Source organism: Hirundo rustica, chromosome 1 (genome assembly GCF_015227805.2).
Source record: "Hirundo rustica isolate bHirRus1 chromosome 1, bHirRus1.pri.v3, whole genome shotgun sequence".
Taxonomy (NCBI): Eukaryota; Metazoa; Chordata; class Aves; order Passeriformes; family Hirundinidae; genus Hirundo; species Hirundo rustica.
This window is the reverse complement of record NC_053450.1, coordinates 51,253,005-51,279,942: the sequence shown is the minus strand read 5'-3', so window position 1 is coordinate 51,279,942 and position 26,938 is coordinate 51,253,005. Positions and strand designations below refer to the sequence as shown.

The 26,938-nt window shown below is 37.7% G+C and overlaps 1 protein-coding gene across 2 annotated transcripts in view; it reads left to right on the top strand.

Moving 5' to 3' along the window:
* LAMA1 (laminin subunit alpha 1) overlaps window positions 1–26,938 on the top strand; it is a 99,730-nt gene that overhangs the window by 44,909 nt on the left and 27,883 nt on the right. For both annotated transcript variants that reach the window (XM_040057190.1, XM_040057183.2), the window contains exons 13-36: window positions 1,480–1,581; window positions 2,338–2,549; window positions 3,704–3,815; window positions 4,675–4,785; window positions 5,547–5,674; window positions 6,282–6,368; window positions 6,618–6,829; window positions 7,340–7,446; window positions 8,406–8,586; window positions 9,869–10,005; window positions 12,563–12,799; window positions 13,837–13,980; window positions 14,429–14,608; window positions 15,228–15,413; window positions 15,524–15,651; window positions 16,687–16,807; window positions 16,941–17,078; window positions 18,751–18,872; window positions 19,453–19,539; window positions 19,777–19,970; window positions 20,932–21,074; window positions 23,909–24,007; window positions 24,985–25,096; window positions 25,275–25,437. In XM_040057190.1, coding sequence (XP_039913124.1) covers window positions 1,480–1,581; window positions 2,338–2,549; window positions 3,704–3,815; window positions 4,675–4,785; window positions 5,547–5,674; window positions 6,282–6,368; window positions 6,618–6,829; window positions 7,340–7,446; window positions 8,406–8,586; window positions 9,869–10,005; window positions 12,563–12,799; window positions 13,837–13,980; window positions 14,429–14,608; window positions 15,228–15,413; window positions 15,524–15,651; window positions 16,687–16,807; window positions 16,941–17,078; window positions 18,751–18,872; window positions 19,453–19,539; window positions 19,777–19,970; window positions 20,932–21,074; window positions 23,909–24,007; window positions 24,985–25,096; window positions 25,275–25,437 — 3,443 coding nt within the window. The remainder of the gene's footprint in view (window positions 1–1,479; window positions 1,582–2,337; window positions 2,550–3,703; window positions 3,816–4,674; window positions 4,786–5,546; window positions 5,675–6,281; window positions 6,369–6,617; window positions 6,830–7,339; window positions 7,447–8,405; window positions 8,587–9,868; window positions 10,006–12,562; window positions 12,800–13,836; window positions 13,981–14,428; window positions 14,609–15,227; window positions 15,414–15,523; window positions 15,652–16,686; window positions 16,808–16,940; window positions 17,079–18,750; window positions 18,873–19,452; window positions 19,540–19,776; window positions 19,971–20,931; window positions 21,075–23,908; window positions 24,008–24,984; window positions 25,097–25,274; window positions 25,438–26,938) is intronic.

Below are 26,938 nucleotides of genomic sequence, written 5' to 3'. Positions count from 1 at the left end.
TCTCTGTCTTAACTATAACCTATTGCTCTAAATACATATTTTCTGTAATTAAAGATTGCACATAAAGCTTAGTGTTACCAAACTTCTCAGTGTATTTCTGCTTTTTAAATCAGAATGTTCCTGTGCAGACATTCCCAGTACCCTCTTTTTGGTCTTTGAGTTCATCTGTCTCCCCATTCCTTCCCTGCCTTTCCTTGACACAATATAATCTCTCTTGACTGTTAGTAACTTACATGCTCACATTTCCGAGGCACTTGGTTCCTATCCCAAAACTTACACCCCTTACGCCTTGTCCAATAACAGTAGGTGAGACCATTAAAATCTCTTACCTTCTTGGCCATCTTCTGTTTCCAAACAACTGGTCTTTAATTTTTTGCCTGTTTACTAGCTAAAGCACTGGGTTGTCCTAGTTTTTGCAGCAGAATCACAGCATAGCTGAGGTTGGAAGGGACCTCTGGGGGTCATCTTGCCCAATCTCTGTGCTCAAGCAGGGACACCTAGAGCAGGTTAACCAGTACCAAGATCAGAAAGCTGCTTCTGAGTAGCTCCAAGGATGGAGACTCCACAACTGCTCAGAGCAACCTGTGCCACTCCTTGGGCGTGCTCACTATAAGCGTTCCCTGATGTTCAGCAGGAACCTCCTGTATTTCAGGTTGTGGTCATTGCCTCTTCCTGGCACTGGGCACCGCTGAAAAGAGCCCAGCTCCATCCTCTTTGTACCCACTCTTGGTCTTTCCTCATATGAAAGATACTTCAGGCTTACTTCATTTTAGTGGCTCTTTGCTGGACTCTTTCCAGTATGCCCACCTCTCTCTTGTACTGGGAGGCCCAAAACTGGAGCCAGAACTCCAGCTGTGGCCTCACCAGTGGGGAGCAGAGGAGAGCCTTGCAGCCTTACCTGTAATTATTTTCAATCAACCCTCTCTGCCTATGCAGCTGTGTTTATTATTAGTATAGTGACACAGTAAATGAAACCAAGTGTAAGAAGTGTAACATTAAGGAGCAGATTTTGCACAGGGCGACACTCAATCAAATTCTGACGTCTTATTCATTTAATATAGGTCTAACTGTTGATTAACTTACTTTGTAGTAGTCAGCAGTGGTTGTGGGGCTAAGGACCCTGAAAGGTGGGAATGTGGCCTGTGAATGGAATGTGAAAAACTCCAACATGCTGTGCCCCTTGGCTAAGATGATAGTGTACACCTCAGCTGTCAGTTCAGAGCCCTGTTAGTATTTCACTGAATGAGGGCACTTACCTGAATCACCTGCAGAGCCTTGAGCTAGCTCTTACCACCTGCACGGCAACAAGCCAGTTCTTGTCCCTGTGCTGACATTCATGGCATGTTAAACTTTTCCTGTGAAGTGCTATTTGTAAGCCTACAGTTGTCTTACAATTTGGACATTGTACTGACCCATGTAATTTCTTTGTGTTGGCTGGAGGTTTTTGTGTTGTTAAGACTTTGCTTTTTGTTATTTCAGCTCACAGCTTTTAGCGGAGACTTGAAGTACTCTGTATCTTATGACATTCCAATGGAGAGTGTGGACAGTGATATAGTGTCTAGTGTGGATGTCATCATTCAGGTGAATTTTTTTTTCAGCGTGTTACTATTCAGACATTATTAAGGATCTATGAAGGGGTTAAAAAAATAAAATAATATTTCTATAGTAGTAGTTTTGTCAGTTTTAAGTCCCTTAAAAGTCACTATCAAGATTTTGTTACTACTCATTTTTCTGATTTTCCAATCCATCTGTCTGAAATTGTAGGTTTACAGTGCTAGTTTTGAATGCTAAATACCTAGAATTTAATCTGTGTGTATATGGGTGAGTTGCTTATTACCAAATGTTCCAAGCTGTGTTTACAAAACAAACTGCAATAAACTGGAAAGACTTATGCTTATGAAACAGATGACTGTTCTGGCAAATCGCTTACTTTTCTAGATGTATGTTGCAGTTGAAAAGTAAGGCTCTATACTGAATCCAGGCATCTCCAAAACCATTATTTTTTTATATGTACTATTTGTATATTTTTTTATATGTAATATTTATATTTTTTAATAGAACAAAGGAGAAAGAGTATCCTGTTTTATAGAGGTATTTGATTTTTGCAATTCAGCTTATCCTTGTACAAAATAATTCTGAAGTCTCTGAAGCGAGAGAGAATGGGATTGTGGTCTTGAAGCCACAGAAAATTTTGACCTTTTACTTACTTTTTCATAATGCAAGGAATTTAATTTGATTGCTTCTTCTCTGTGGATGTATATTTGACACTAAATGTTATTGCTTAATACAGTTTACCTCCAAATATGGAAAATGTTTTCTCTTGTCCTTCAATTTCAGGGTAATGGGAAGATTCTGAGTACAAGAGCAGCAGGCTTGTCATTACAGCCATATGAGGAGTATTCTAATTCAGTGAGATTTGTACCAGAGAATTTCATAGAGTTCAATACAAAAAAGGCAATAGACCGGGAAATGTTGATGACTGTTCTGGCAAATGTGACCCATCTTCTGATCAGGGCCAACTACAACATCGCCAAAAAGGCTGTGTACAGGTGAGATAAAATATTCAAGTTAATCTATATACTTCTATTATTTTTCTGCATATGAATAATGATTCTTAGTGTCAGTATTCCTGAAGTTTTATGTTTATGGTTTCTAGAAAAAAATGTTGTTTATTGAATTTTCTTAAGCCCAGTCTTTGTCCCCAGAATACAATCATATGGATTGTGTTGATTTTTAAACCTGTCTGATAGCAGATATGTTGTTTTCTGCTTTAAAGTAATAGTGCATAAAAGCTTTATTACAATGGCTGCTTTTTTTAGAGGGAAATACCTCCAGAACTCTCTACAGAATGTTTATTTGGGTGTGTGGCAAGTTAATCTATCACTGACTATTGAAAATCTATCAGTAAAGACATTGATTGTAATTTCTTTTGATGTTTGTTGGTGGATGTTACTGAGACTCATCTCTAAGGGAGTCCTTAGTAGGAAAATTAGGCTGCAGTGGATTAGCTGATCATTCCATAGTCTCAAACAGGCATTGGCAGTATCTGTGTCAAACCTTACAGATCTTTGTTTTACCTCTTCTTCCAAGATACAGGAATAAGGCTGTATTACTCTCAAGGGAATCAGCTTCATCATTTACTTACCTAATTTCCTTACGCTCACTGACAACCTTTCTTCCTCATTCCCTAATTAGAGCATGGTGCTAATAACACTAAATTTATGGATTCAGATCCTCATATGAGCCATTTGTTTAAGAGTTGGGCTTGATGATTCCTTTCTACTCGAAATACCCTGTGAATATTCTGTCATTTGGTAGCATTTCAGGTCAATAAAATAGGAACTAATACCAAATTCGCTTTGTGCATCCACACCACTCTGGTGAAATTTATGTTTATTTAGGGATAGTGCATTCAACTTTATGGAATGTTTGTAAAGATTCCTTACAAAACTATTACCTGTGGCTGGAAAGATTGTCTCTTCCAATAAGAATAATGATAACAGGAGGCATCTACTCGCAGGACTGCAAATGCTGTGGTAGGAGTATGATCATAGACTTCTTACAGAAGAGATTTGTGCCTGTTCCTCAGTTGTCCCTGCCGGGGAGCAGTGCTCAGCAGTGTTACCTCCCCAGAAGCAAACTGTCCTGCTGAAGATCAAGTCTGGGGAAACAAATGATGTGATATTTTCCTGCTTAACCCTAGGCTGGACTCTGTGACCCTGGATAATGCAAATGCAAATGTTATAGATCTTTCTTCAGCACCAGATGTGGAATTCTGTGAATGTCCTCAGGGTTACACAGGAATATCCTGTGAGGTAATCTCTTACAGTGTTTTGTGTATGCAAAAATTATCTGCTATTGTAAAGGATCTGGGTTTAAAGGCAGGCTGCCTTTAATTCATTAAAGTATATGTTCTGTGGTGAAGTTCTGCCTACTATATGCAGTCCCAAAGATATTTTCTTTTAGATACTCTAAATGTGATTTTAAACTTATTTCTTGAATAATTTTTCATGGCACTAAAAAATGATGATGCATTTCAGAATATCAGTGCTGCAGAGGGGGCAGCTGTTAAGGCTCTGTGAAGCTATTTTAAGCTTACCTTACTCATTAACAGCACTTTTTCTGGGTCTGGATCATGTTCAGTTTGTTCCTGTCATTAAGTTTATGGAGGCAATAAGGAACCTTAGCAGGGAGGAACCCGCAAGGGTGAAATGCATTGTGCAAGGTGGTGTCTTGTGTGAATAGAAGATTTAGAGAGGCACAGTCCTACTGCAGAACAGCAGAAATTATTTTGACAAATAAATGCAGTATGGAGCCTTGTGCTATAGCATTGTTAATGATTCTGCAGAGGTGGTAGAATAGCTTTTCTATTGTCCCATAATAAGGAATTCCACATTTTAAACCACACACAAGTTAATTTTCATGCCTCTAGGGAACAAAGGGATGAATCAAAGTTTTATGGAGTTAATTCTTATCCCCTTTATCCAGTGCAAGTGAAAAATGACCACCAGAAAAGAGCTACTGTGACATCAATGGGACTGAAAGAGCATTCAGTTATCACAGTGTGAATGGGTTGGATGGTGGGTGGTCAGAAGTGCACTCTTTGAAAAAGTTTTTATGTGTATTTTCAACACACACAATGCTACTGCTTTTTCTCCCTTAATTTCTTTTCAGTCCTGTCTCCCTGGGTACTACCGTGTGGATGGAATACTCTTCGGGGGCATTTGTCAACCTTGCAAGTGCAATGGGCACGCAACTGAGTGTGACATTCACGGTGTTTGTTTTGTAAGTCATCCTTCAGAGTGTTCTGTGTTTTAAGCATCTCTTTAGGAATTAGGAGAGCATTTTGACTGTGGGACTCAAGTTTACAGTGTGCATAATTTCAAGCTGTGGGTACCAAGTGTTTGTTTTTGTTGGTTTTCATTGTTTAGTTCAGAGAATGTTTCAAGACTCCATTAATGTGTTTTCCAATAAAGAATTTGTTTCAGTTTATCATTTCAAGTGGGAAACAGTCAGAACCAATACAAAAATGCTATCATATAATGGCTGATAAAAATCTTGACTTTGCTTGCTGCAGGTTCCTGAAAAGAGCAAATTTAAGTGGTGAATATCTGTTTTCAGATATATGTGCATCTTCCATGACTAACACCAGTGGAAATTGCACATTATGTAGTGAAGAGAAAATTTAGCTCTCACATCTCTTCTGAAAATTAAAGGTTACTGGAATAAAATGGCTAAATACCAGTACAAACTATATATAAGTTTTTTACTGCAAATGTGTGCATATACGAAATACATTTAAGTATGTGTATAGGTAATGTGGCTGGTTTCATAAAGTATATTCTCAAATATAGGAAAAACAATCAGGATTATTACAACTCAGAAAAATAAAATAAAACGCTTATTTTCAGAGTTCTAGGCAGTTCTTCATGGTTGAAGAATGGCTTCCTTGGATGTCGTACTGCATGCAGGCTGCTCTAGGAATCCCTCAGGGGTCTAAAAACCATCAAGAGAAAATACAAAAAGATTTTTTCCATGTCCCACAGGCTTGTCAACACAACACGACAGGACCTTTCTGTGATCAGTGCTTGCCTGGCTTCTATGGAAATCCGTCCCGAGGAACATCTGAGGACTGCCAGCCCTGTGCGTGTCCTCTGAGTTCTGCTGCAAACAAGTAAGCTTCTCATGCAAAACTGTCTTTTGCATCCCCAGCAAAACCAGAAAGTGAGATTAAGAAAAATGTCATGACGTCTGAAGGAGAGAGAAGAGGACTTTTTTTCTTCATCTTTGTTTACGTATATCTCATAGAAACATTATTTTTTGAGGCAGACAAATATACAGACCAGGGTAAGAGAGGCTGAGTATGATTTTGCATGGTGGATGAAAGTAATAATTTACCCCGTCCTTGAACTTTGCACCAAAATCACAATTATTTTCTTTGTTTTTTTCAGAAAACAGTAGAAGGACAGAAGTGTTTTATCTGAAAAAAAGCAACTCAGTACAGGAATTGTACTGCTTCACTAGAATGAAAGCCAAGTTTTTAGGAAGTTTTAAAATCTTGGTTTTAAAGTAAAAACAAACAAACAAAAAAAAACCCCCAAGAGTTTGTGAAACCTATACATTTATTTTGACACACTGTAATGTTAAAAGCATTGATAAAGTAGGAGAAATGGCAATTGTGTGTTTATATAGCTAGGTGCAAGGAAGGGTGGATATTGAGTGTTTGCCAAAGTCTTGTGATTATGTTCATTGATACCAACTGCCGTAAATATTGTTAATAGTTTCAGTCCCACTTGTCAGCTGAGTGAAGAAGGTGGAATTGTCTGTGACAAATGTCTTCCAGGCTATACTGGTTCTCAATGTGAAAGGTATGTACACTAATTTTGCGTGAAACATCTATGTCATTGCCATCACTAAGTGTTCATCATCCTGTCTTCCTTTTGTTCATACTGCACATACAGAACATTCCTAATAAAATTTTCCTGCTTATTTTGCCTTCCACTGTAATACAGAGACACTTCAGATTAAAATTTAATAGAAAAAAACCTCCCTTCAGTGGAGGAGGGTGTATGACATTACCACATTCCGGCTGATAAAGTTTTTAAACTCTGATGCAGGTGTACTAATGGTTACTATGGGAATCCTCTTATGCCTGGACAGTTGTGTGCTCCTTGTGAATGCAATGGCAATGTAAACCCTCAAGAGGAGGGCCACTGTGATCCCTTCACAGGACAGTGCCTGAAATGTCTGGGGAACACAGCAGGTCACCACTGTGAAAAGTGTGCTGATGGGTATTATGGGGATGCAGTGATTGACAAAAACTGTCGTGGTAAGTTGTTATTTTTATTGCTCTCAACATTTAAAGAACCCAAAACTGTAGTGTTCATGTGCCAAATGGATGGGGGGACATGTGCACCTTTGCTGAAAGAGTTAATCTTCAAGTTGTGACTTGGCAAGCGCAGGTTGAAAACTCTGGAGTTGAGTTAGGCTGAGGGAGGGGAATTTATTATCTTAGAGTTTGACACTTGGAATCCCTGGAGCTTATTGGCTTGTTTAACACTGTCCCTCCAGTGACATGCTGTACACATTTCCTACTTCTGAATGTCACATATAGGGCTGGAAGGAAAAAAACAACTCGAATACAGCTATTCCGAGGTGTTTTGTTTTCTTTTTTAAATTTTAGTCCAAATGCACAGGCATTTCTATGATATATTAGCATCTGTGAGATATATACAGATGAAACACACCATATTCCAGATTTTGAATTCTATATAATAATGAATGCCTATGGATACACATGAATAATTTTTAATTTGGTTTCTTTTTGTCTGAACACAAGCCTGTGCCTGCCACGTGAATGGTTCCCTTTCAAGTACTTGTCAACATGAGACAGGTGTTTGTTCCTGCAAATCAAATGTAATTGGAGAAAGATGTGATAAATGCTTGGTAAGCAGATATATTACCTGTTGCTAATGTATAGATTTTCTTGTCTTCCTCTTTATCTATAGATACTGATTTGAGCAGATACAGAGAATAGCAGCAAATAAATTTGGGGTAGAGGGGCCTGTTGCTGGAGTGGAGACCAAAGTTTGTCTGCAGAGGTTTTTGTGGCTGAAAATTGCTCTGCATGTGCTCTTTGCAGATGTGAAATTATACGATTGATTAGCACCCTCCTGCATAGGACTGCTGGTGCTGACAGTGTGCAGTCAAAACCCAAACACTGTTGACAAACCTGAATGGATCTTAGAGCTGTGCTTCTGTAAAATGAAGTCTGAGTAGAGAATATCTGAAGAAATGTGGTTCGTGATAATAAGTACATCATGGCTGAATGCCAACGAGGGATTCAGCTGAATGGCATAATTGTTATAAGAACAAGCAGATATTCACTGGTGATTCAAATCAGCAATTTCCAGTCTATGCTAAGTGTAGGACTACATAAGAGACCAGAGCAGGAAGTCTGTGCCCAGTTACTGCCTTTTGTGCCAGCCCAGCTGAATGACTTGGGACACACATGTACACTAGGTCACTGACCTGCTCCATTCTAGGCTTTCATTCAGTCACAGGTATCTGCTTGATCAGCATAACCCACCCTCACCTCGTGCAAGTCTTTGAATTAGAATAACATCAGACTTCAAACCATAGTGTCCTGCTTGTGAGATGAGAGAACCGCAAGAGCATTTCAGGGCTGAGTTCTTCACCCGAGTGCATATTGCTTTATGCACACAGCTGGCAACAGCGAAGAGATAATGCCAGGGAGTATTTCCACAGCAGTCATGCAGTGCTGGCCATGATTAATGCAGGTCAGACATCATGGGGAATAAACAAGAGAAAACAAGAGTGTATATTGTAGTGGTTTCAAAAATTTGTGAAATATAGCTCAAATCTCTTAATTTCTTCTCCAACAGAACGGGTATTATGGGCTGCTTACTGGGCTTGGCTGCGTTCCCTGCAACTGCAGTCAGTTTGGCTCAGTGTCCGAGGACTGCGATCATCAGGGGCAGTGTCACTGTGTGCCAGGAGTGGCTGGAGAGAAGTGTGATCGTTGTGCTCATGGCTTTTATGCATTCCAGGACGGTGGCTGCACACGTAAGCTCTGATCCACGATCCTTCCAGAGTTTGTCTGGAATTTCTTTCAGCAGTATATTGTATGTTGAACTCTGGCAAAGGTCAGTTGTTTTGATGACGATACGGAAGAATCTGTAGGAAGGTCTCCTAAGAAGTACTTTGATTAAGCTAGGGAACAAAACATTTCTTTGCTTACTGTGTGGCTCCTTGTAAAAGGTAGTGGCTATGAAATATCTCATAAAGGGTGCATGAGAGAAATATTACATCATCAATAGCTCCTTTGTCTCTTTATTACAAAACCCTTCAGTCCTTCAAAGAGAATGAAATCTCTTTTTTTTTTTTTCTCTGCAGTTGGGAAAGTGAAGAACTTCTACTCCTAAAAATTTTTACTTTATTTTTTTCATTTAACTCTTAAATATGTGTTTCGTACTTTGATAAGAAATCATTGACTCTTTTCCCATCATCACCTGGCTGTGTACAAGTTTTAGTCATGATAAGGAAGAAATTGTTCATCTAAGAGGAGAACATGCCATCAAAACCTAATTTTTCATGTTAATAAGATGCCCTTTTCAATACTGTATAGCTAAAGGAATGCCTGCCTTTTCCCCAGCCAGACAAAACCACTTTTTTTCATGCCTCAAACAGTACATTAAAATGAAATATGCAGAGAGATTGTGATAAGATTATGTTTTGAAATGAATATACTTTGTCTTTACTAAGAATCAAAGATCCCTTGGGCACCTTTAACCATTTCATTACTGGAAATTACTTAAATGTTACTAAAAATATTAATAAAATCACTCCCCTGAAATTCTCCTTTCCAAATGGAATAGTATTTTGTTTCTTAAATAGCCAAGTGCATCCTGCAGTAGTTATTATAAAAATAGTTATCCATCCCTATTATTCAATAAGCAGTTCTTGGGATTAATCCTTTCACCTGCTTGAGAACATTAGCCTATCTCCTGATGGGTTTTCTGTCCTCTGTAACAGAAATGTTTTCCTACAAATGTACTCTACTCCAAAAGTAATTTTGTTTGGTCCTGTTGATCTCCCTGTGGAAGTGCAGCACTGCTTTTTGAAACACCAAATAGGCTAAGTCGATAAGCAGTAATGGGCTTCCAGTAAAAAGATGAATTGTCACTGTGGTCATGATTTGTTTCTCAGTGATTAGGGATGGGAAGGAGTTCCTAGTGGAAGATACAAATGTATTGTCTATTGCATAAGGAAAAGTAAGGTGGTCATGGAGTTTCTTCACTGTAGTAAAGTGTGGATAAAGTTAGTCATTTGGTCCTTTCTTTTGCAGCCTGTGACTGTGCCCATACTCAGAACAACTGCAATGCTGATTCTGGCCAATGTATTTGTCCCCCTCACACTCAGGGACAAAAGTGTGAACTCTGTGAAGAAAATTACTGGGGACTCTCTCCTAAACTTGGTTGCAAGGTATGGTAGGCTGGGTGAAAAGCCATGGCTGTTAGAAGCAATTTGCCTTATACAAATGTCTCTTGTTTTGAGAGCCACGATCTTTATTCTCTCTTGAAGTGTTAATGCAATATGCTCACATTAAAACAGAAACCAGCGAAACAGATGGCACAATGTTTATTGAGGAACCTTCTAAGAGGGTTGTCTTTGAAAATACTATCAGAATGCTTATTCTGGATATGTGCATAGTTCGCATTGAAATTGGTGTGTATTCTAACATTTAGGTGTTTAAATAGTGGGTTCTAAACCAGATTTATAGCAGGAATGGCCAGCCGGGAACATAGTTTCTGTGCAAATCAACAAGTGATAATACTACGGATTTAAGAGCATTGGAAGTGTCTTGAAAGTTACTGCAGGCATTTTTTCTGAAAACTTATAATTAAAGTGGTATAATGTAGTTAATGTTTAATGGATGGAGCAATGGTAGCTCCCATTATCTCACCTTAATGCTTATGATTAAGCAATTAAATGCCAAGTCAGTGCAGATCCAAGGAATAGCAACCATTCATGCCTTTAGGTTCATGCAGTAAATTCCTGTCAGATATGGCATTGGTCCAAACTATTTTATAAATGCTGAGATTTTAAAAAGCCTCAATTACATGACTGTAATGGGTAACTTCAGTGGAGAAACCACAAATACAATCAACTTGACAAGGTCTGTCATTACATGCAGTAAGTATTTAAGTGTCAGCCAAATTGGTATCCCTTTTCGCTCTTTAATATTTTAGAGTAGAGATGATAAAGTAGTCCTAATAAGTCTTCAGAGTTAACCATCTTAATGATTTATAGTAACATAGTTGGCAACTGGTCTGTAAATCACGGCTTTGTAAGCTGTCAGCTTACTGTCACTCTTACCTAACCTACTGCAAATACAATGTGCTGGTCCTTGTGCATTTCCTTTGAGGTATTCATTTCACAGGGTGACGCCACAGCACTTGCCAATGATCAGGTGTAATTGAACATGCAGTTGCTCACTTTTGCTAGGTTATTTATCATTCCTTTTGGTTGCAGCATCACAGTAATGAATGTGAAGTACTCTAAGGTATTTTAGATCCTTTCTTGATGAAACAAACAGTAATGTGATCTCCAGGTAATAGTCCCAACTCAGAGATATACCCTCTGCTGAATAGTTAGACGTGGTAGTTTAAGATAGGAACAGTGTCTCTCTACGTGGATGAAATGGGGGAGATGCTGAGAAGCCCAGACTGTCTGGTTTTGCAACACATAATGCATAAGTGTTTACTTTATCTGGCTCTGTTTCTAGAGATTTTCTTGATATTTAGCCTCCATTTCTGGGTGCAGTAGTGTAGCAGAGCCATAGTCTTGTTTAGGTTTCAGTCTTTTTCACATGTGCTGCAGCACAGTGCGTTGTAGCTTAGAGTCTTTATTTATATTTATCACAAATAACTAGAGATTGAATGCATGTATATTATTACTGTCTTAGGGTTTGATGTTCAGAGCTGTGGACCTTTACTGATACCTGAGAGCCAAAGTTGTCAACCTGTGTGGCCACAAAGTGTATTAAACTAGGCATTAGTGCTAGAGTAAAAACTACTTAATACAGAGAGTGCTGTGGGTAACCAGCAAAATTGTGAAGAATGCTAGAGGATAGAGAGTAATTCTTCTAGAACTTGTGGGTCTTGGCATGAAGGACTTGGCAAAGTAAAGGCTTTTCATCTCGAAGAGAGCTGATGAGGAAAATAACTCAGGGAAAATGATCACAGTAGATGATGACAGATGGAATGTATTTTTTGCCTGTTCAGTTAGAAATAACCACAGACCAAAATTGGGCTTGTTAAGTAACCACAGATAAGAAATTAAGAGTGAAGTCTGGTCCAGACTGCTTCAAAAAAGAATGACAAATAAAGTACACCCACTTTGCATATTTGTAGTAACAGGTTCGTATTACTGATTGCATAATGATGGATGCACTCTGCCAGGAGACAGTTTTCCTTTGGTACTGAGTTGCATTGCATTCTAAGCTTCCCACCTTTGGAATGCAATGAGATTCTTGGTTCCTCATCAAATAGTGGAAGTAGCTTGAGCACGATGCAGAATCTATTAATGCTTCTTGAAATCTTAAAAGAGTGTTAGTTGTATGATTTTCCTGTCATATTTATAAAATGATGATAGTTACTGATTTCTTTTGTTCATCATTTATACAATATTTTTTAGTTTACTTGCTGTACTTAATCACTAGTACTGTAAATTAAGTATTTTGGATATATTTTTTGTTTTCTGGAACAGATTTCTTCAACTTGTTTGGTTCCCAACCCATATTTGGCAATCAACAAAGCTTCTTTTTGCCATCTGCTGTTTACTGGAAATGCAATTCTTTGCTAAAATACAAAGCAAACAACCTCATTCCTGTGTGGAATTTCTTCCCTTTTATTATTGTACAGTATTTGTTGACAAACACTGAGTTTTAAGGGTCATTTTTAAATTACTCTGCTGTTTCTGTTGTAATTTTTTTTTTTAAAGATGTGCTGTTTATGAACATTTCTTCTCTTCCGCTAAGGCTTGCAACTGTAGCAACACTGGTTCAGCCGATCTCCAGTGCGATGTGTTGACAGGTCAATGCCAGTGCAAAATTGAATTTGGAGGACGAGACTGTTCCAGGTGTGCCTTAGGCTACAGGGACTACCCAGACTGTGTTGCCTGTGACTGTGATTTGAGTGGAACCAGAGCGGAGACATGTAATGACACTGAAGGAGTTTGTGGTTGTGAAGAAGAAAGTGGCGTCTGTACCTGCAAGGTACCGAGTTATTCAGCCCCTTCTTGGAAAGCATCAGTGTTTTCTAGACATTGGTTGCATTAAAGCCAAGGAAGGACTTCAGAAGGCTATCTTTGTCTTTTGGGTACACCTAGATCACTGCTAAAGGATTTTCTGTGAAGATCTTATTATCAGTAAGGAAAAATTGAAAAACAGTAACATTTTTCTGTTCATACACATTTGGTTTTATTAGGTTTGGAAACAACACATCATCATCAGTTCAGATGATGCAGCCTACCTTTTTGAAAATTCAGATTATAATGATAGGAAGAAACTAATAAATGCTAAATAGAGAATCTCAGTTTTTTGAAATACGTTTATGTTGCAAGTTTGAATTAATTTCCTATACTGGAACCAAAAGCTGTGCTTCAGAATAACCCAGATATATTGCTAATAGTGAAGTCTGATATTCTTGTATATAGGAAAGGAAACATTAAGAACATAGATGGTATAGATTTTTCTGAAAAGATGGGAATCAGTTCTTGAAAGACTGAGTGATAGAAAACTTACTTCAAAACAACAAATTTATGTCTTCCTAGGTATCTGTCAAGTCTCTGGTTAAAGGTGCCAGTGGGCCACTTGGGAAGAGGTCCTTTGATTCCTATTCATACTGAGCAGTTTATTTAGCTTTTGGAGCTCATTTTCCAGATGCAGGTTTGGGAGGAAATTCTGTCTTGAATTTGAATACATAGCTGCTAATTTTTGATAGACAGTCAAATATATGAGTTCTGTGGTTGTTTGTGACGGGTTTTGTGTGTGTTTTTTTGTTGTATTGTTTATTTTTTTTTAAAGAAGGAAAGCAAAACAACATTGGAAAATAATGAAAATGTAATGCAGTGTACAGTAAAACAGATTAGATACAATAATTGAAATTCTGCTATGTAGTTTATGTAGCAATTAGTTTTTCTTCCAAAAATAATCATCTTTCATTTAGATAGTGAAGTATTATGAGTGTGCTGCTACTTTTTTTTTTTTTTTTAATTTTTTTTAATTTTTTTTTATTTTTTAATATCCTTCAGGAAAATGTTTTTGGTCTACAATGCAGTGAGTGTAAACCTGGAACTTTTGGTCTGTCTGCTAACAATGTTCTAGGATGTACTCCATGCTTCTGTTTTGGGATGTCCACATCTTGTTCAGAGCTAGAAGACCATGTGAGAATTCCTGTAAGTAGAGCAATACAACCACCCAGACACAGTTTGCTGTTATCCTCATGTTAGGTACCACACTGGTGTGCACATTTAATGGATCAAGCTGAGTGTCCTGACTGGCTCACAGGGCCAGTGGCATAGGTCAGAAGAGAAAAGAAAGCAAATGGTAAAAACATCAAAACTTACTTTCAATTCTATCTCACTTACAGGTTTCTCATTCTCAGAATAGAGGCAATCATATTTATAGGGTTTTTTGGCTTCTTCCTCCCCAACAAGTCATAGTCTTATTTCTGAAACCTTGCGTTTCAATCTTCATTTCTTTAAAAAGTAAACATTAGATGTGTTTTCCAGTTTTTTGGGTTGGGCATTTATTACTCTAAGATGAACCATTGACTGTTAGAAAGCAGTTAAAATTGTAAACAGGATATTTTCTTGAGTGAATCTTTTGCTCTTTGTGTTGCAGATAACCTTAACTCCAGATCAGGCTATTCTGCGTGTAGTAGCTCAAAGTAACCTGACTGGAACAGTGGAAGGAGTATTTTCACAATTTCCTGATGTTTTATTGGATGCTGCCATAGTCAGAAAATACTTAAACACAGAAACATTTTACTGGAAGTTGCCAGAGCAGTTTCAGGGAGACCAGGTAAGAACATTAAATAATTGGAATGCTTTGTAAATAATTGTGTTATCTAATAGACACTCCTTTAGTCTAGAATAGTCACTTTATCTTCATAACCTATTTCTATGTTAGTTCTATTCTTGTAGGCCATAATATTGTAACTATTCAGTGATAGAATGAACTTACAGCAAGCACAAACAATATACTTACTTTACCCTTATCTAACAACATTTTTCTTGGCCCTGTAAATTGGTAACACCCATATTTAATTACTTCACAGTAAAAATTCTGTGGTGGGGGGAAACAGTGATGTATTTGGTTTCATTGTAGAAACCTAAAAGAATTTTCAACCTTGATGCTAAAATCAGTATATATCTCATGGAATCTCTATTGCTTAGGAACTGAATGAAAATTGACTGCACACCTTGAGAGGGTCTAGGTAAAGAAACTAGAAATACTGCTTTTTAGAAATATGTATTTAACCTCGGTGGAAAAGCCACTGAGTTTTAAGTCAATTTTTATGTTTTATTGTCAATTCTTCAAAGCACTGGCGGTTTTCCAGTCTACAGATGATGTTAAGATATTTTCAACTACTAGCTCGAACCTTAGAATGAATAACAGTAATAATTTTTAATCCAAACAGCTCATGGCCTATGGAGGGAAGCTGAGATATATTGTTGCCTTTTATGCTTTGGATGGCTTTGGAACCTCAAATTTTGAGCCACAGATTCTAATGAAAGGAGGTCACAGCAGCAAGTTGGTCATCTATGTAGACATCCCTTCTCCAGAAAATGCAGTAAGAACTGACATGGAAGTAGAAATGAAGGAGGTAAGCCAAAACACAACAGGAACACAGCAAGTTTACCTTGAAGTAAATGTGAATGTCCATGTTTTTAATAATAAATAAATAATACTAATGAATGTGTTATATCTCCCTAGGATTCTTGGAAGTATTTTAACTCTGTGTCTGATAAGCCTGTCTTACGTTCTGACTTCATGTCTGTGCTCAGCAATGTTGAATACATCCTTATCAGGGCAGCTTATGGCCAAGGATTACAGCAAAGCAGGTAAAGCAACCTCTGATAGTATTTGTTTATTTATTTTATTGCATTTACTGTAATTTTACTCACAAATAGTCCCAACTGAGCGGTGTGGTAAAGGCTTATCTCAGAGAAATTTGCCATTTCCTATTTATAACCTTTACTTTTCCTCTGACAAGAAAACATTTATGACCCTTAATTGCAGCAGAATCCCTCTTGAATCCTTTTTTGTGAAACACTAAATGACTCTGCTGCTTACTTCAATAGCAAAGCACACAAAGGAGCACAGGCATATGCAGTGATCTGCAGAACTGATGATATAGTAAATATTTTATATTTCCTAAAATACTTCTTTCCCATCTTATTTTTATGGATATTGAATTTTTTGTTTCCTTTTTTCAGTTGAAGCACAGGGTCCCCTGAGTTCTTAGGTTTGTATCAATCTAGGTGTCTCCTGTAGCTTGGAACACTCTGGGCAGTGGTAATAAGGTAGTCCTACCTCAGGAGAGTAGCATTTTATTACCATTTTGTCCAGAACTAAGTTACTAATGGGAGGGAGGGGATGGGATATCATTGTTGCATCTGTCAGTCTGGAAACGAACAAGACAATCAAAGATGCATCCAGTGAAAACTCAATGTCTGTACATCTTCACAGCTCTAAAGAAGTCTGATTCCACCTCCAGATTTTGTATTATTTTTGATTCACATTCCCTCAATTATATTTTTGTTAGCTCTTTCCAAAACTGTGGCACGAGACAAATGTAGTTGTCTAATATTTCTGAGGAAGAATTACATACTCTTGCTTGGTGGGTTTGGGAGGTTTTCCAGACTGAGAGGGATCAACCTTTGTTACTTCTAATGATTGCTGATGTGTTTAGTTGTAGATTCTTGTATCCCATAAATAAGTAAAGAAATCTTCAGTTTTTGAAAAATTTACACGGGAAATTATGGAAGATTATGTATTGTAACCCTGACCTTGAAGCGTGAAGATGTTTTTGGATCTTGTTTTTGGTGTTCGTGCTTCTTTAGATGTTTACACTCTCTTGTGCATATATCTCGTAGAATTGCAAATATCTCAATGGAAATTGCGGTCAAGTTTGAAGAAATGCATCTAGGCAGACCTCTAGCTCATCTTATAGAGCAATGTAGGTGTCCTGCTGGTTACACTGGATTGTCCTGCCAGGTACTTGAATCCTTTTTGTGTGCCTAATAGTGTGAAGGATAAAACCCCAGAACTTAAATGGCTTTCAAAATTGTTTGTAGCTGTTAGCGGTGCTAATTTTTTTTAAATTTTATTTTACTCCCCTTACAACTAGAGCTGTGCTCCAGGATACTACAGGGGAAAGCATACAGATCTCAGTGTAAGAGAACCTCACGCTCTGATAGCACCTTGTGTGCCATGTCAGTGCAACAACCACAGTGAAACCTGTGATCCTGACACTGGAAAGTGCTTGGTATGTGCATCTTATACATTCTTCTATTGATTTCGCCTGAGCATATAATGGCAGTAATCTATCCAAGGAGTTTTTAGGAGAAGTATATGGCTGTACCTCTTGGACAAAATGTGATTTTCCCCCTGCCCCAGCCAACTCTGAAAGATGGAAAATCTGCATGGTTTCCCTTAAGGTCCATTCAGTAAATTTAGCAAGGTTTTGGGTCACTAACATGCTCAAAATTATTAATTATTTTAATTTTCCTTTTGATATTACTTGTATATTGGTTGAGTTTGTCTGTTTTTCTGTTATATTTTTTGGGTGTCTGGACAAGGTCTGCTTAGGCACACAAAAAAAGAAATAAAGGATGCAGTAAGCCATACCACACCACAGACTTAAATCAAAGGTAGATTCTTTCTTAGGAAGAGAATCCTCTGGGCAGCTTTAAGTGAGGCTTTTTTTTTTAATGCCCAGAGACTACAGTATTGTAGGGATATGCCTCAGCTAAGTTAATTTGGTCACTTTTCTCATTTTATCCCAAAGGTTGCAAAGAAGGGTCACATATGACTAACAGATTTTCCTCTCTTGTGGTCTGATAGGCTGTGGACAGCAAATTCTTGGCTAACCAAATAAAGCATATTAAGTTCATTCTCTGGCATTGCTCTGTATTTTTTTCCCCAATTGCTTTTTTCTTCCAGTGGTGAGTGGGTTATTTCAAAGTCGACTTCTGCTGAATTCATTCTTGAAGTTAGTTTTTAAGCGAGTTTCCTTAGTCCTTCAGGCTTTTCTAAGCCATTCTTTGGCTTTCAGGTTAGTACAAAAGTATGTATCTCATGAGTAAGAGCTAAGGCTCTCACTTTTACAAGGCTAAAATTCATAGGTCTTTCCCGGAGGTGAAATTCATCATTCTTGCTGTTAGTTTCTTCTTGAGGGTTAGCAAGTCATCTGTGTCTTGAAATTGCTACTCAGACATTTCCAGCTGAGTGGTGTAGGCAAGAGAGTTGGTTTTCACCTGACTTCTGCTCCCATAAAATAGGAGATTGCATTGCTACTGTTTACCTCATCAACCATTCTAAAATGCACACTGTATGAAGTACAGATTAAGAAAAAAGAAAGGTTAAAATAAAAAAGAGGGATGAAAGAGAAAAGTATTTTGTACACTTGGGGGACTAGTCAGTTAAATTGTGTTGATTATACCAATTCAGTGTTTTAATATTAAGAGCACTGGTTATGGATCAGTACTCTCGACAAATTAAATGTTGTGTCTGTGAATCCTAACTGTGGATAGTCCTCAGCATTTGCTGAAATGCTGAAACATAAAAGCCAGGTATTCTGTTTAATTCTTCCTCTTTCTTTGTTTATTTCTTTTGTTCTGATTTTTTTTTTAAGGATTTTTTGTTTTGTACTGTACTGTGATGTCCTGACCTGAATTGATTAACAGTAGCAAAAATATATAGACTTTATGGAAATTTAGGAAATAAATTAAGTCAGCTTGCCTGAAGGGGTGTTCACAAAAGAGAAAATACACTGGCACTCTGTTTGCATAAACGATTTTTTTACTCAGAGGATGCTGACCAGTGGAGAGTGACATGTAGAGATCATTGCTGGAAACTGTACACATGTATTGATAAAGTCGATAAAGTTACTCCTGTTTTTTGTTGTTGCTTTAAACCATCTGAATTTTGTGTGTCAGAACTGCAGAGATAACACAGTTGGTGATTACTGCAGCGCTTGTGCCCCAGGCTACTACGGGAAAGTAACAGGATCTGCCAATGACTGCTCCCTTTGTGCTTGTCCCAGAGGCAACCCTGTCAGGTAAGCAGAGCTTACTAAATCCAGTGTACATTTTACCATTCCCATCTCTTGTGTTGTACGTCTAACCTCCTACTCCTTCTGCTCCTCCTACACTGTAATAGGGGTTGGTTATTGTTATGTGTCCTTAACTTTTAGACATTTGAATGCTGCCTCTTTTTATTTAGTAAATGGAGCTTGCATTCTGAGCTGTACTGGTAACTATGGAATTTTAAAATAAAAAGATTTAGGTGATAAATGAGTCATTTTTTTCTCTTAAGACTAGAACAGACACATAGACTCTTTTATAGATAGTTGACTAAGTTGCTGTGACATTGTTTAGCATCAAATGCGAGTCTCTTCATTCAGAGAACAGTACTGTTGTATTTACAAATATTCAGGCCATCCCCACTCAATGCAGGAACTTTTCATGAGATCAATCCAAGGGGAAGAACAAACAGTCTTTTGTCTGAAATTTATACATCTGCTTGTTTGGTAGAGGAACAGTTAACTCTGTTTTGAAAAACAAAATGCCACACAGGCTGGGTTTTTCAGAAGCTTAAAAAACATACTTGTTGTTTGCTTTCATTTATCCTTCCTGCAGTTTTAGTCCCACTTGTGTCCTGAAAGGTGCTCAGGATTACCACTGTGATGCTTGTCTCCCAGGATATGAAGGACAGTACTGTGAAAGGTGAGTTACACATGATGTTCCCATTCATTCCCAACTCCCAAGGACAGTGTGGTTAATATGAGCCGTATGTGTACTCAGATTACTCAGTGTTCATAAATAAATGTATAAATGAGTGCCCAGGGACTTGGAGTGTTTTGCTAGTTACTGCTGAACTATTCATAAAAAACCCAAGCTATCAGTAAATCTGATGTCAGGATGAATATCCCGCGATGTTCAGTGTGCCATTCCTGCCTGTAGGTGCTCCCCTGGCTATTACGGTGACCCTGAGCTCCCTGGGGGCAGCTGCCGTCTGTGCCAGTGCAATCCGGGCGGTTCTGTTCACGGGAATTGCGACCCTGCCACTGGGCAGTGCCTCTGTAAGCCGGGGGTAACGGGACAGCTCTGTGAGGAGTGTGAGCCGAGGCATCTCCTGGTGGAAGACGAGTGTGTGTGTAGGTGCTTTTTAAATTGTTTACTTTCCCAAGGGGCTGTGGTACACTCCAGTGATATTTATGTGCACATGGTTATTCCTTGGGTGGGTTTATGATGTCAGGCCTTGTTCTTTCTGTGAAGGAAAGAAACCCTAACAACTTATTATTTCTGTAAAACAGAGAGGTTTGGAGACGGTATTCTCTGGAGGTCTCATCCAACCTCAACCATTCTGTGAACACAGAGGAAACTGCAGTAGAAATCATAACATCAGCCAAGCAGTTGATCATTAAAATAGCTTGTTACAAACAAATTTAAGGAAAGATAACATTAAGACTTTTGCTGACTCTATAATATTTATTGTAAAGTCTTGAATTCCTATGTCATTGGCCCTTTGGATATGAGGTTGCTGTAATTCCTCTTCTGGATTTATCCCGGGTTTATAGGCATTCTCCACCAATAATAACTCATATTCCCCCAATAATTACTCTTGTAATTCTTTATGAGAATGTAGGTAGCAGAAAGACACATCTAGTACAGCAATCTGCTTCTATAATGAAACGGGATTTAGAACTCTGGTTTTATTTTGTATAAAGAAAAAAAAAAAATCTGAGAAATAAATGGAATTACAGGACTGTAGGCTTGAATTTCCTGTGTGCCAAACCTGTTTGGCTGAGTGGCTTCAACATGGATTTTTGCAAAATAGCTATATACACTCAATAAGCTTATAATACAGCAAGCAGCTCAAGCGTTAGCAGAACCAGTAGGGCTCTAAGGTGTGTTCACCTAATGAGAGTGTGTCTGGAATAAGTTCACTCTTGAGGAAGAAGAAAAAGGCAAGACTATAAATGTGTATATTCAGAGTTATTATACTTTATCACCCTTAAGTGAAATGATGAAGGCACATACTGTCTAAATCAAAAGTGAAGTATTTTTTGTTTTTATTTTAATACTAATACTGCTTCCTTAAAATTGTTTATTTAGCTTGTGATGACAACTGCACAGGAGTTCTGTTAAACAGTTTGGATAATCTCAACGAGGCCGTGCTTTCAGTGAACCTCACTGGTATTGACCGTCTGCCCTATGGGATATTGTCAGAGTTGGAGAATGCAACACAACATCTGAGGGTAAAATGAACACACAAACAGCAGAAATATTCAGTCACACTTTTAAAGAAATACTTGCAGCCACCCACAGGTGCTAGTAATTTGACAGAAGGCCTCCTGAAGTTCATGGCTTGAATATGTATAAATTATACCAGATTAAGATCATTATGTTTGCTGTGGAGAGATTGCTATTTGGCTGCCTATATTAGCTTCTTTTCATTTGCTGCACTGGCATTTAAGTAAAGGGATATTTTTGAATCAGCAATTGGATTTTTTAACTTGCTGTATGCATGTGCTTCACGTAGATTATGTGCATTCTTAAGTCCGGCCAGCAAGGGGATTAACTTTCAGTGGTGAAATAGAAACAGCAGGCTAGGTCTTCTCCCTTTTTGGTCCCTTTGCTAAAGAGCTGCCAAGGCATAGATCTAGAGGCTGTTTCCCTAGAGTACCCTGGGTCCTTCCCTGGTGTGGTAGGCTGCTTTTCCATTAGCAAGGATGCTTGGGGTGCAGCAGTTTGCTTTCTTTTTGGTTGTGTGGCAGTCCCAAGTGTTTTATCCTCCATCTCAGGACACTAAAGTCACGTGAAATGTTTTGGTGTTGGACACTTAGAGACTGCCTGGGAAAAACTTCCCTTCAGTTCCTCCCCCACTTAAACAAAGCATGAAATACCACTTTTTGGGGTTCTAGAAGGTCATTTATTGTTGCTGAGGAATAGGTTCATGTGGCCTCTGCACAAAACCAGAGATAAACAGGATCCTCCCTGCTTCATGACTACTAAAATTAAGCACATTTATTGGCAAGTATCTTCTCAGCCATATTCAAGCAGACAAGCTCTGAATCAGAAACAAAGCTATCTTCTTTGTATTTTACCATATCACAAGAAAATCAAAATAATCTCTTTGTGCTGCCAAATTCAGCAAATTAAAATTCTGAATTGTAATTTCATCCATATAAGATATAAGGCAGAATGAGTTCCAATCAGTGTACTTCAAAATGTTAATAATTAAAAAAATTGATGGCAAACTTGATTAAATTACATGTTTATGCTTCAGCAGAGGTACTCCTCCTACCCTTTAATTTTAATTGCTAACCTGTTAGTTTGAAAGCTTCAGTTATGCTTCCTTTCCTTTACGTCCTTAGACATAAGTGTATTGAACTCTTGTAATACTTCAAGGATACAATTAATTTGCTTTCTATAATTAGTTTGTGTTTGTGTAGCACCATCATCTTCTACTTGGAAACATTATTCATGTGTCGTTTTTATTGAGCACTTTATTGCAAAGAAAAGTCAAATCTTATGTAAAAATAAGGGCAGTTTAAGTTTCTACTTACTTCTTAAGTAAGTTTAACTTTCTTGACTTTAGTAAGTCTGTAGGAAGTTCACTTTAACTACTTAGGTGAGCTTCTACCCATTTCCTACTTTTAAGTTTTAGTGTATAAATTTTTTCAGTATTAAAATTAAATCAAAGCCAGATGTCACTTTCTTGAAAGTGGGGTGCTTAAAGTGATGTAAAACTTTTTGTGACTCATGAAATTTCATTTCTGTTGGGCCACGGTGTTTTTTAAACCACTTAATTGTGGGGGTAAATTGATAGTCTTATAATTTTTCTGTTTGGAAGTAGGTGCTCCCCTTTTTCTGGATATTAAAGATTACCTTGTCTTTTGCCTTGTACCAAAGAAGCTATGGCTGGAGGCCAGAAAACCCCCAAGGTTATTTCTGTGAATTACAGATCCCCCGTGTCTGTGTCATGCTGGTAGCTCAGGAACTCAAGTACTTCCCCTTTTCTGTACCTTTGTGTGGGTCCTTTGGTAATGACGATGTTATCAGATCAGATTGTCCACTCCTCACTGCTTCTGCACCTCGAGTCCATCAGAAGACTTCAGTAGTTCTGTTTTTCTAGTTAAAGCCTCCTGCTTTACTCCTCCTGATACACCTAAGCTTGGTTGCTGTCCTGTCCTGCTTCTTTGAGCTAGGCTTTTAAAGAAACTTGCTGGGCTTTAAGGCTCAAGCGCTTTAGCTTTCTCTTTCACTTGCTTTTCATACTGAGGAAAAGACTTTGAAATTTCCATTTGACACAAGGCTGTTGGATATTCTTGTGTGCTACTTTTTTAAAAATTTGGAGTTGACTTATATCTGCATGTATAGTGTGTATATATATATAAGCTATTATGGTATTTACAATGATTGGCTCTGAAACATCTGAAATCTAAAAATAACCTTTCCTAGACTTGCTCCTCTGTAAGAGATGCCCTAAGTTTCCTTGCATCTTTAGAGAAGTGGTATTCTGTTGCAAGCGTTGACTGTTCCAAATATTATAGACTTGGGTGCAGTGACCTATTTATTGCTGTATGCAGCAGGTTTGAGGTAACCTTGAAGGCAAGGGCAGCCTATTATTCTTTCTCATTGACTAAGGGACCTACAGGACTGCTGATCTCCTGGGTTGTCCTCACAGATACACAGTGCAGCGGTTCTGACAGGGCCAGCTGCTGAAATGGTTGCAGCTATGGGACTGGATGAAATACGTAATTTGAAGGGTCTAGGAAGTCCTCAAAGTCATTTATTTGGGGAGCTCAGACTGTGGTGAAATTGAGAATCAGGAATGCAGAACTGCATTCCTTTTTACTCAATTAAAAATACAACATGGCTGGATTCTTGCTTATTTAAAGAAATGGTACACTGTGTTGCATGAACTGCATGGATGTAATTACTTTATGTCATCTTATATGCTTTGAAAATCAGTCCTTTCAAACATACAAATAATCTAAATAGTGTGCATAGTTATTTTCTTCCCCCTTTCTGGACCCACAACCAAGTCCTCAAAATACAGTGAGCTGTTACTTCTCATTTCTTATAGAGGTCCATAGTTCCTAAAGAAGATCCAGCTTACTCATTAGATACAGCAAAAGAAAATCTTCTGAATTTATCAGGAGGAATTGATCACTTGCATGAAGAGGTAGGTACTGGCTTCTTTATTCTCAGCCAATGTGGAGAAATTATTTGAGATTTCATAGCATAATAGTGTAATGACAGAGACTTGTTCAGAAATTATTTCAAATCTATAGAGTTTAGTGACAGAATTCAGTCCATGCTGCAGTCCTCCCAAAAAGGGGAGTTAATTGCTTTGTGGAAATCTTCTGCAAACTGCAGTGGCCTATGGCATTGTACTGGAGATTTAAGTGGTTTCTGTTAAAGTGTTTTTTGTACTGTGACCATTTAATGTCCTAAAACTTAAGAGTGAGTTACTTTCTTCTCATTGGTTTTAATATGTAGAGCTTATTAAAAGCTATGTCATAGCAGAGTATTCACTGAAAAGTCCTTGGTACCAGTAGTATTGCGTTTAAAATGATCTCAGGAGAAATAAATCTGTTAAAGTCTCACAGGAAAAGCAGACAACATTTGCATTCTTTATCCAGTCTTAACAGAAGAATACTTGTAGGTAGGAAATAGACCATAGTACTTCAGCTGTTAGATCTCATTTGCTGACCACATGTTCTTAGAATTTTCTGACTATGTATAGAGAATCTAACCAGGTGCTTCCGCTGAGTGTTGTTCATGTATTGCATTCATTTTTGATATATCCAGAACAGTGATTTTCTTAACAAACATTAGTTGTACCAAAAATATCATATAATATTTACTTAGTTAAAGAAATAGCTTTGCTAATTATGAGCTTACTGATTATGGAAATAATTGATAACTCTGATTTGAGAGTCTGCAACTTTAAACAAAATTAAGGCATCTGTAAGCATGGAAGCATCAGAGATTCGTAAACCAGTTAGATCTACCTTATAAAAAAGTATAAAAAAGTTGTTTCCTTAAATTAAAATATTCTTAATATTAGGAAAATAAGCATAAAAACTATACACAAGTGTCAGGAATTAATCAGTGTTTTAGGAGAACTGTCAAACATCATCTCTGATTTTATTCTAGACAACTAGATTTTTGAAAAAAGCTCAGCAACTTGACACAATGACTCAGAAAACCAGGAAGAAAAGTCAAGAACTGACTGGCTTTATTGATACAGTACATACAACCATCAAAGGTATCCTGTTTTTAAGATTCTTCCATTTTGTTACAAAATTTAGTAAGTGTATGTCCTTGAAACTGTTGGAGTCATGTTTATACGGAAAATGTTACAGTTTGCATGGGGGATTCAAATATATTCTTCTTTTTTTTTTTTTTTTTAATATTATGACTAAATTGTTTACTCTCCTACTCAGTACTCGCTGAAGTTGCTTTCTCACTAAATGAAACACTGGGCCTGGATCTGCCACTGTCAAATGCTACATCTCAGAGCCTGCAGGATGATATTTCTGCCCTTTTGGATGCATTGCGCAAGAAGGATTTTTTTCAACAGCACCATAATGCTACCACGGCCCTAAGGTAAGCCTGTTCTACCAAAAACTTTATTTCATATATGTCTGCCATGGAACACTGCTTTTTTTAAGAGATAACCTGGAGAAACATTTTGCCATAAGTGGCAGTGTGATAACACAGGTGGAGCTATGTGAACCTTTTTTTTTGGAGTTACATGCGTTGGTGATACTTGGTCATCCTATGTGATGCAAATCAATAATAAAGTCTTTTAGAAGTCTGTAAAATCAATAGTAAAGCCTGTTAACTTGGATGTGATACAAAATTCCCTTGCAATAAGTCAAAAGACTCACTGATTTCAGATTCTTTTAGATCTGACCCTAGTACACATCTCTGTGTTGATTTTGGCTGAAAACAGTCTCTTGCCGGTTGCAAGCCCAGGACGTGTCAGGCCTGCTGAAGGAGATGACAATTGTTTGTCACTGGAATATGTAACACAAAGGTCTGCAAATAAATCCAAGGCATTTTTTTTAAGCATTCTGAGCCATTGCTTAGGATTGTATGCTGTTGTCTTGATTTTTCCCCAGCTGAAGGCTATTTTGAAATGGCTTTTATAGTCATTATTAGTGCTTATTGCCAGACTTGGCAAGATAAAAAATTACTGTTCCAAAAGTCAGCAAATTTTTGGTTCTACTTTCAGAAATACTAACTAATGCCATAGCACACCAAAACCTGTAGGAATGTTGACATTGGCTTCAAGGGACAAGGATTTAGACCAGAATAGACTATTTCTGAAAATCTGACTTTTTTTAATTAGGTGCTTTGGATAAGCAGGATAGAGTGCTTGTGTTGGCAGCATGTCTCATTTTGTTCAGCAGACTATTCTGCTTAATATAGAATTGTATGGAAACTATACAGAAATGCAAATGGACCAGAAATGTACCATTTATTCTTATTAGGAACCTCAAATATGTCTCCTAATGTGTTGTTCCATAGTAAAAGGATGTTCTGACTTTCAACATCAACAGCTTTTGAGCTGTTATAGAAGGTGTTTGCAAATTAACTTTTTCAATTATAGTCTGTTGAAATTTCTGAAAGCTCTCTGATAAGGGTCCTTTGACAGATTGAAGAAGAGGATTAATAAGTTCTATAAGGTTGTTTGCTCTGCAGAATTTCTAAAGCAATGCAGCTGTAAATTCAAAAATTATTTAAATAAGCATCTTGCTAGTCTGTATTTTAGGGAGTAGGTATTGCTACATGACTCACAGTGGACTGTTTGTGATAATGTACTTTAGGCAACATTTGTAACTGAGGTCTCCATACATTTGCCATGAAATCCCAGGCAATTTGGAATATAACCTTTTTACTCTATGCTGAAACACAAGTCACTATTGACTTGTAAAATACTTTAGATCTTGTAACTTTTTTTAAGGCTGTGGCTTCTGATCGAAAGGACTCTGAATTTTTAGGTTTAGGAAATACATGCAAATGCACATCTGCTGTTCAGTAAGAAAGGTGGAATGCATTTTGCTGGATGTAACTGTGAAATAAACTAGGTTTCTTTCGCTTT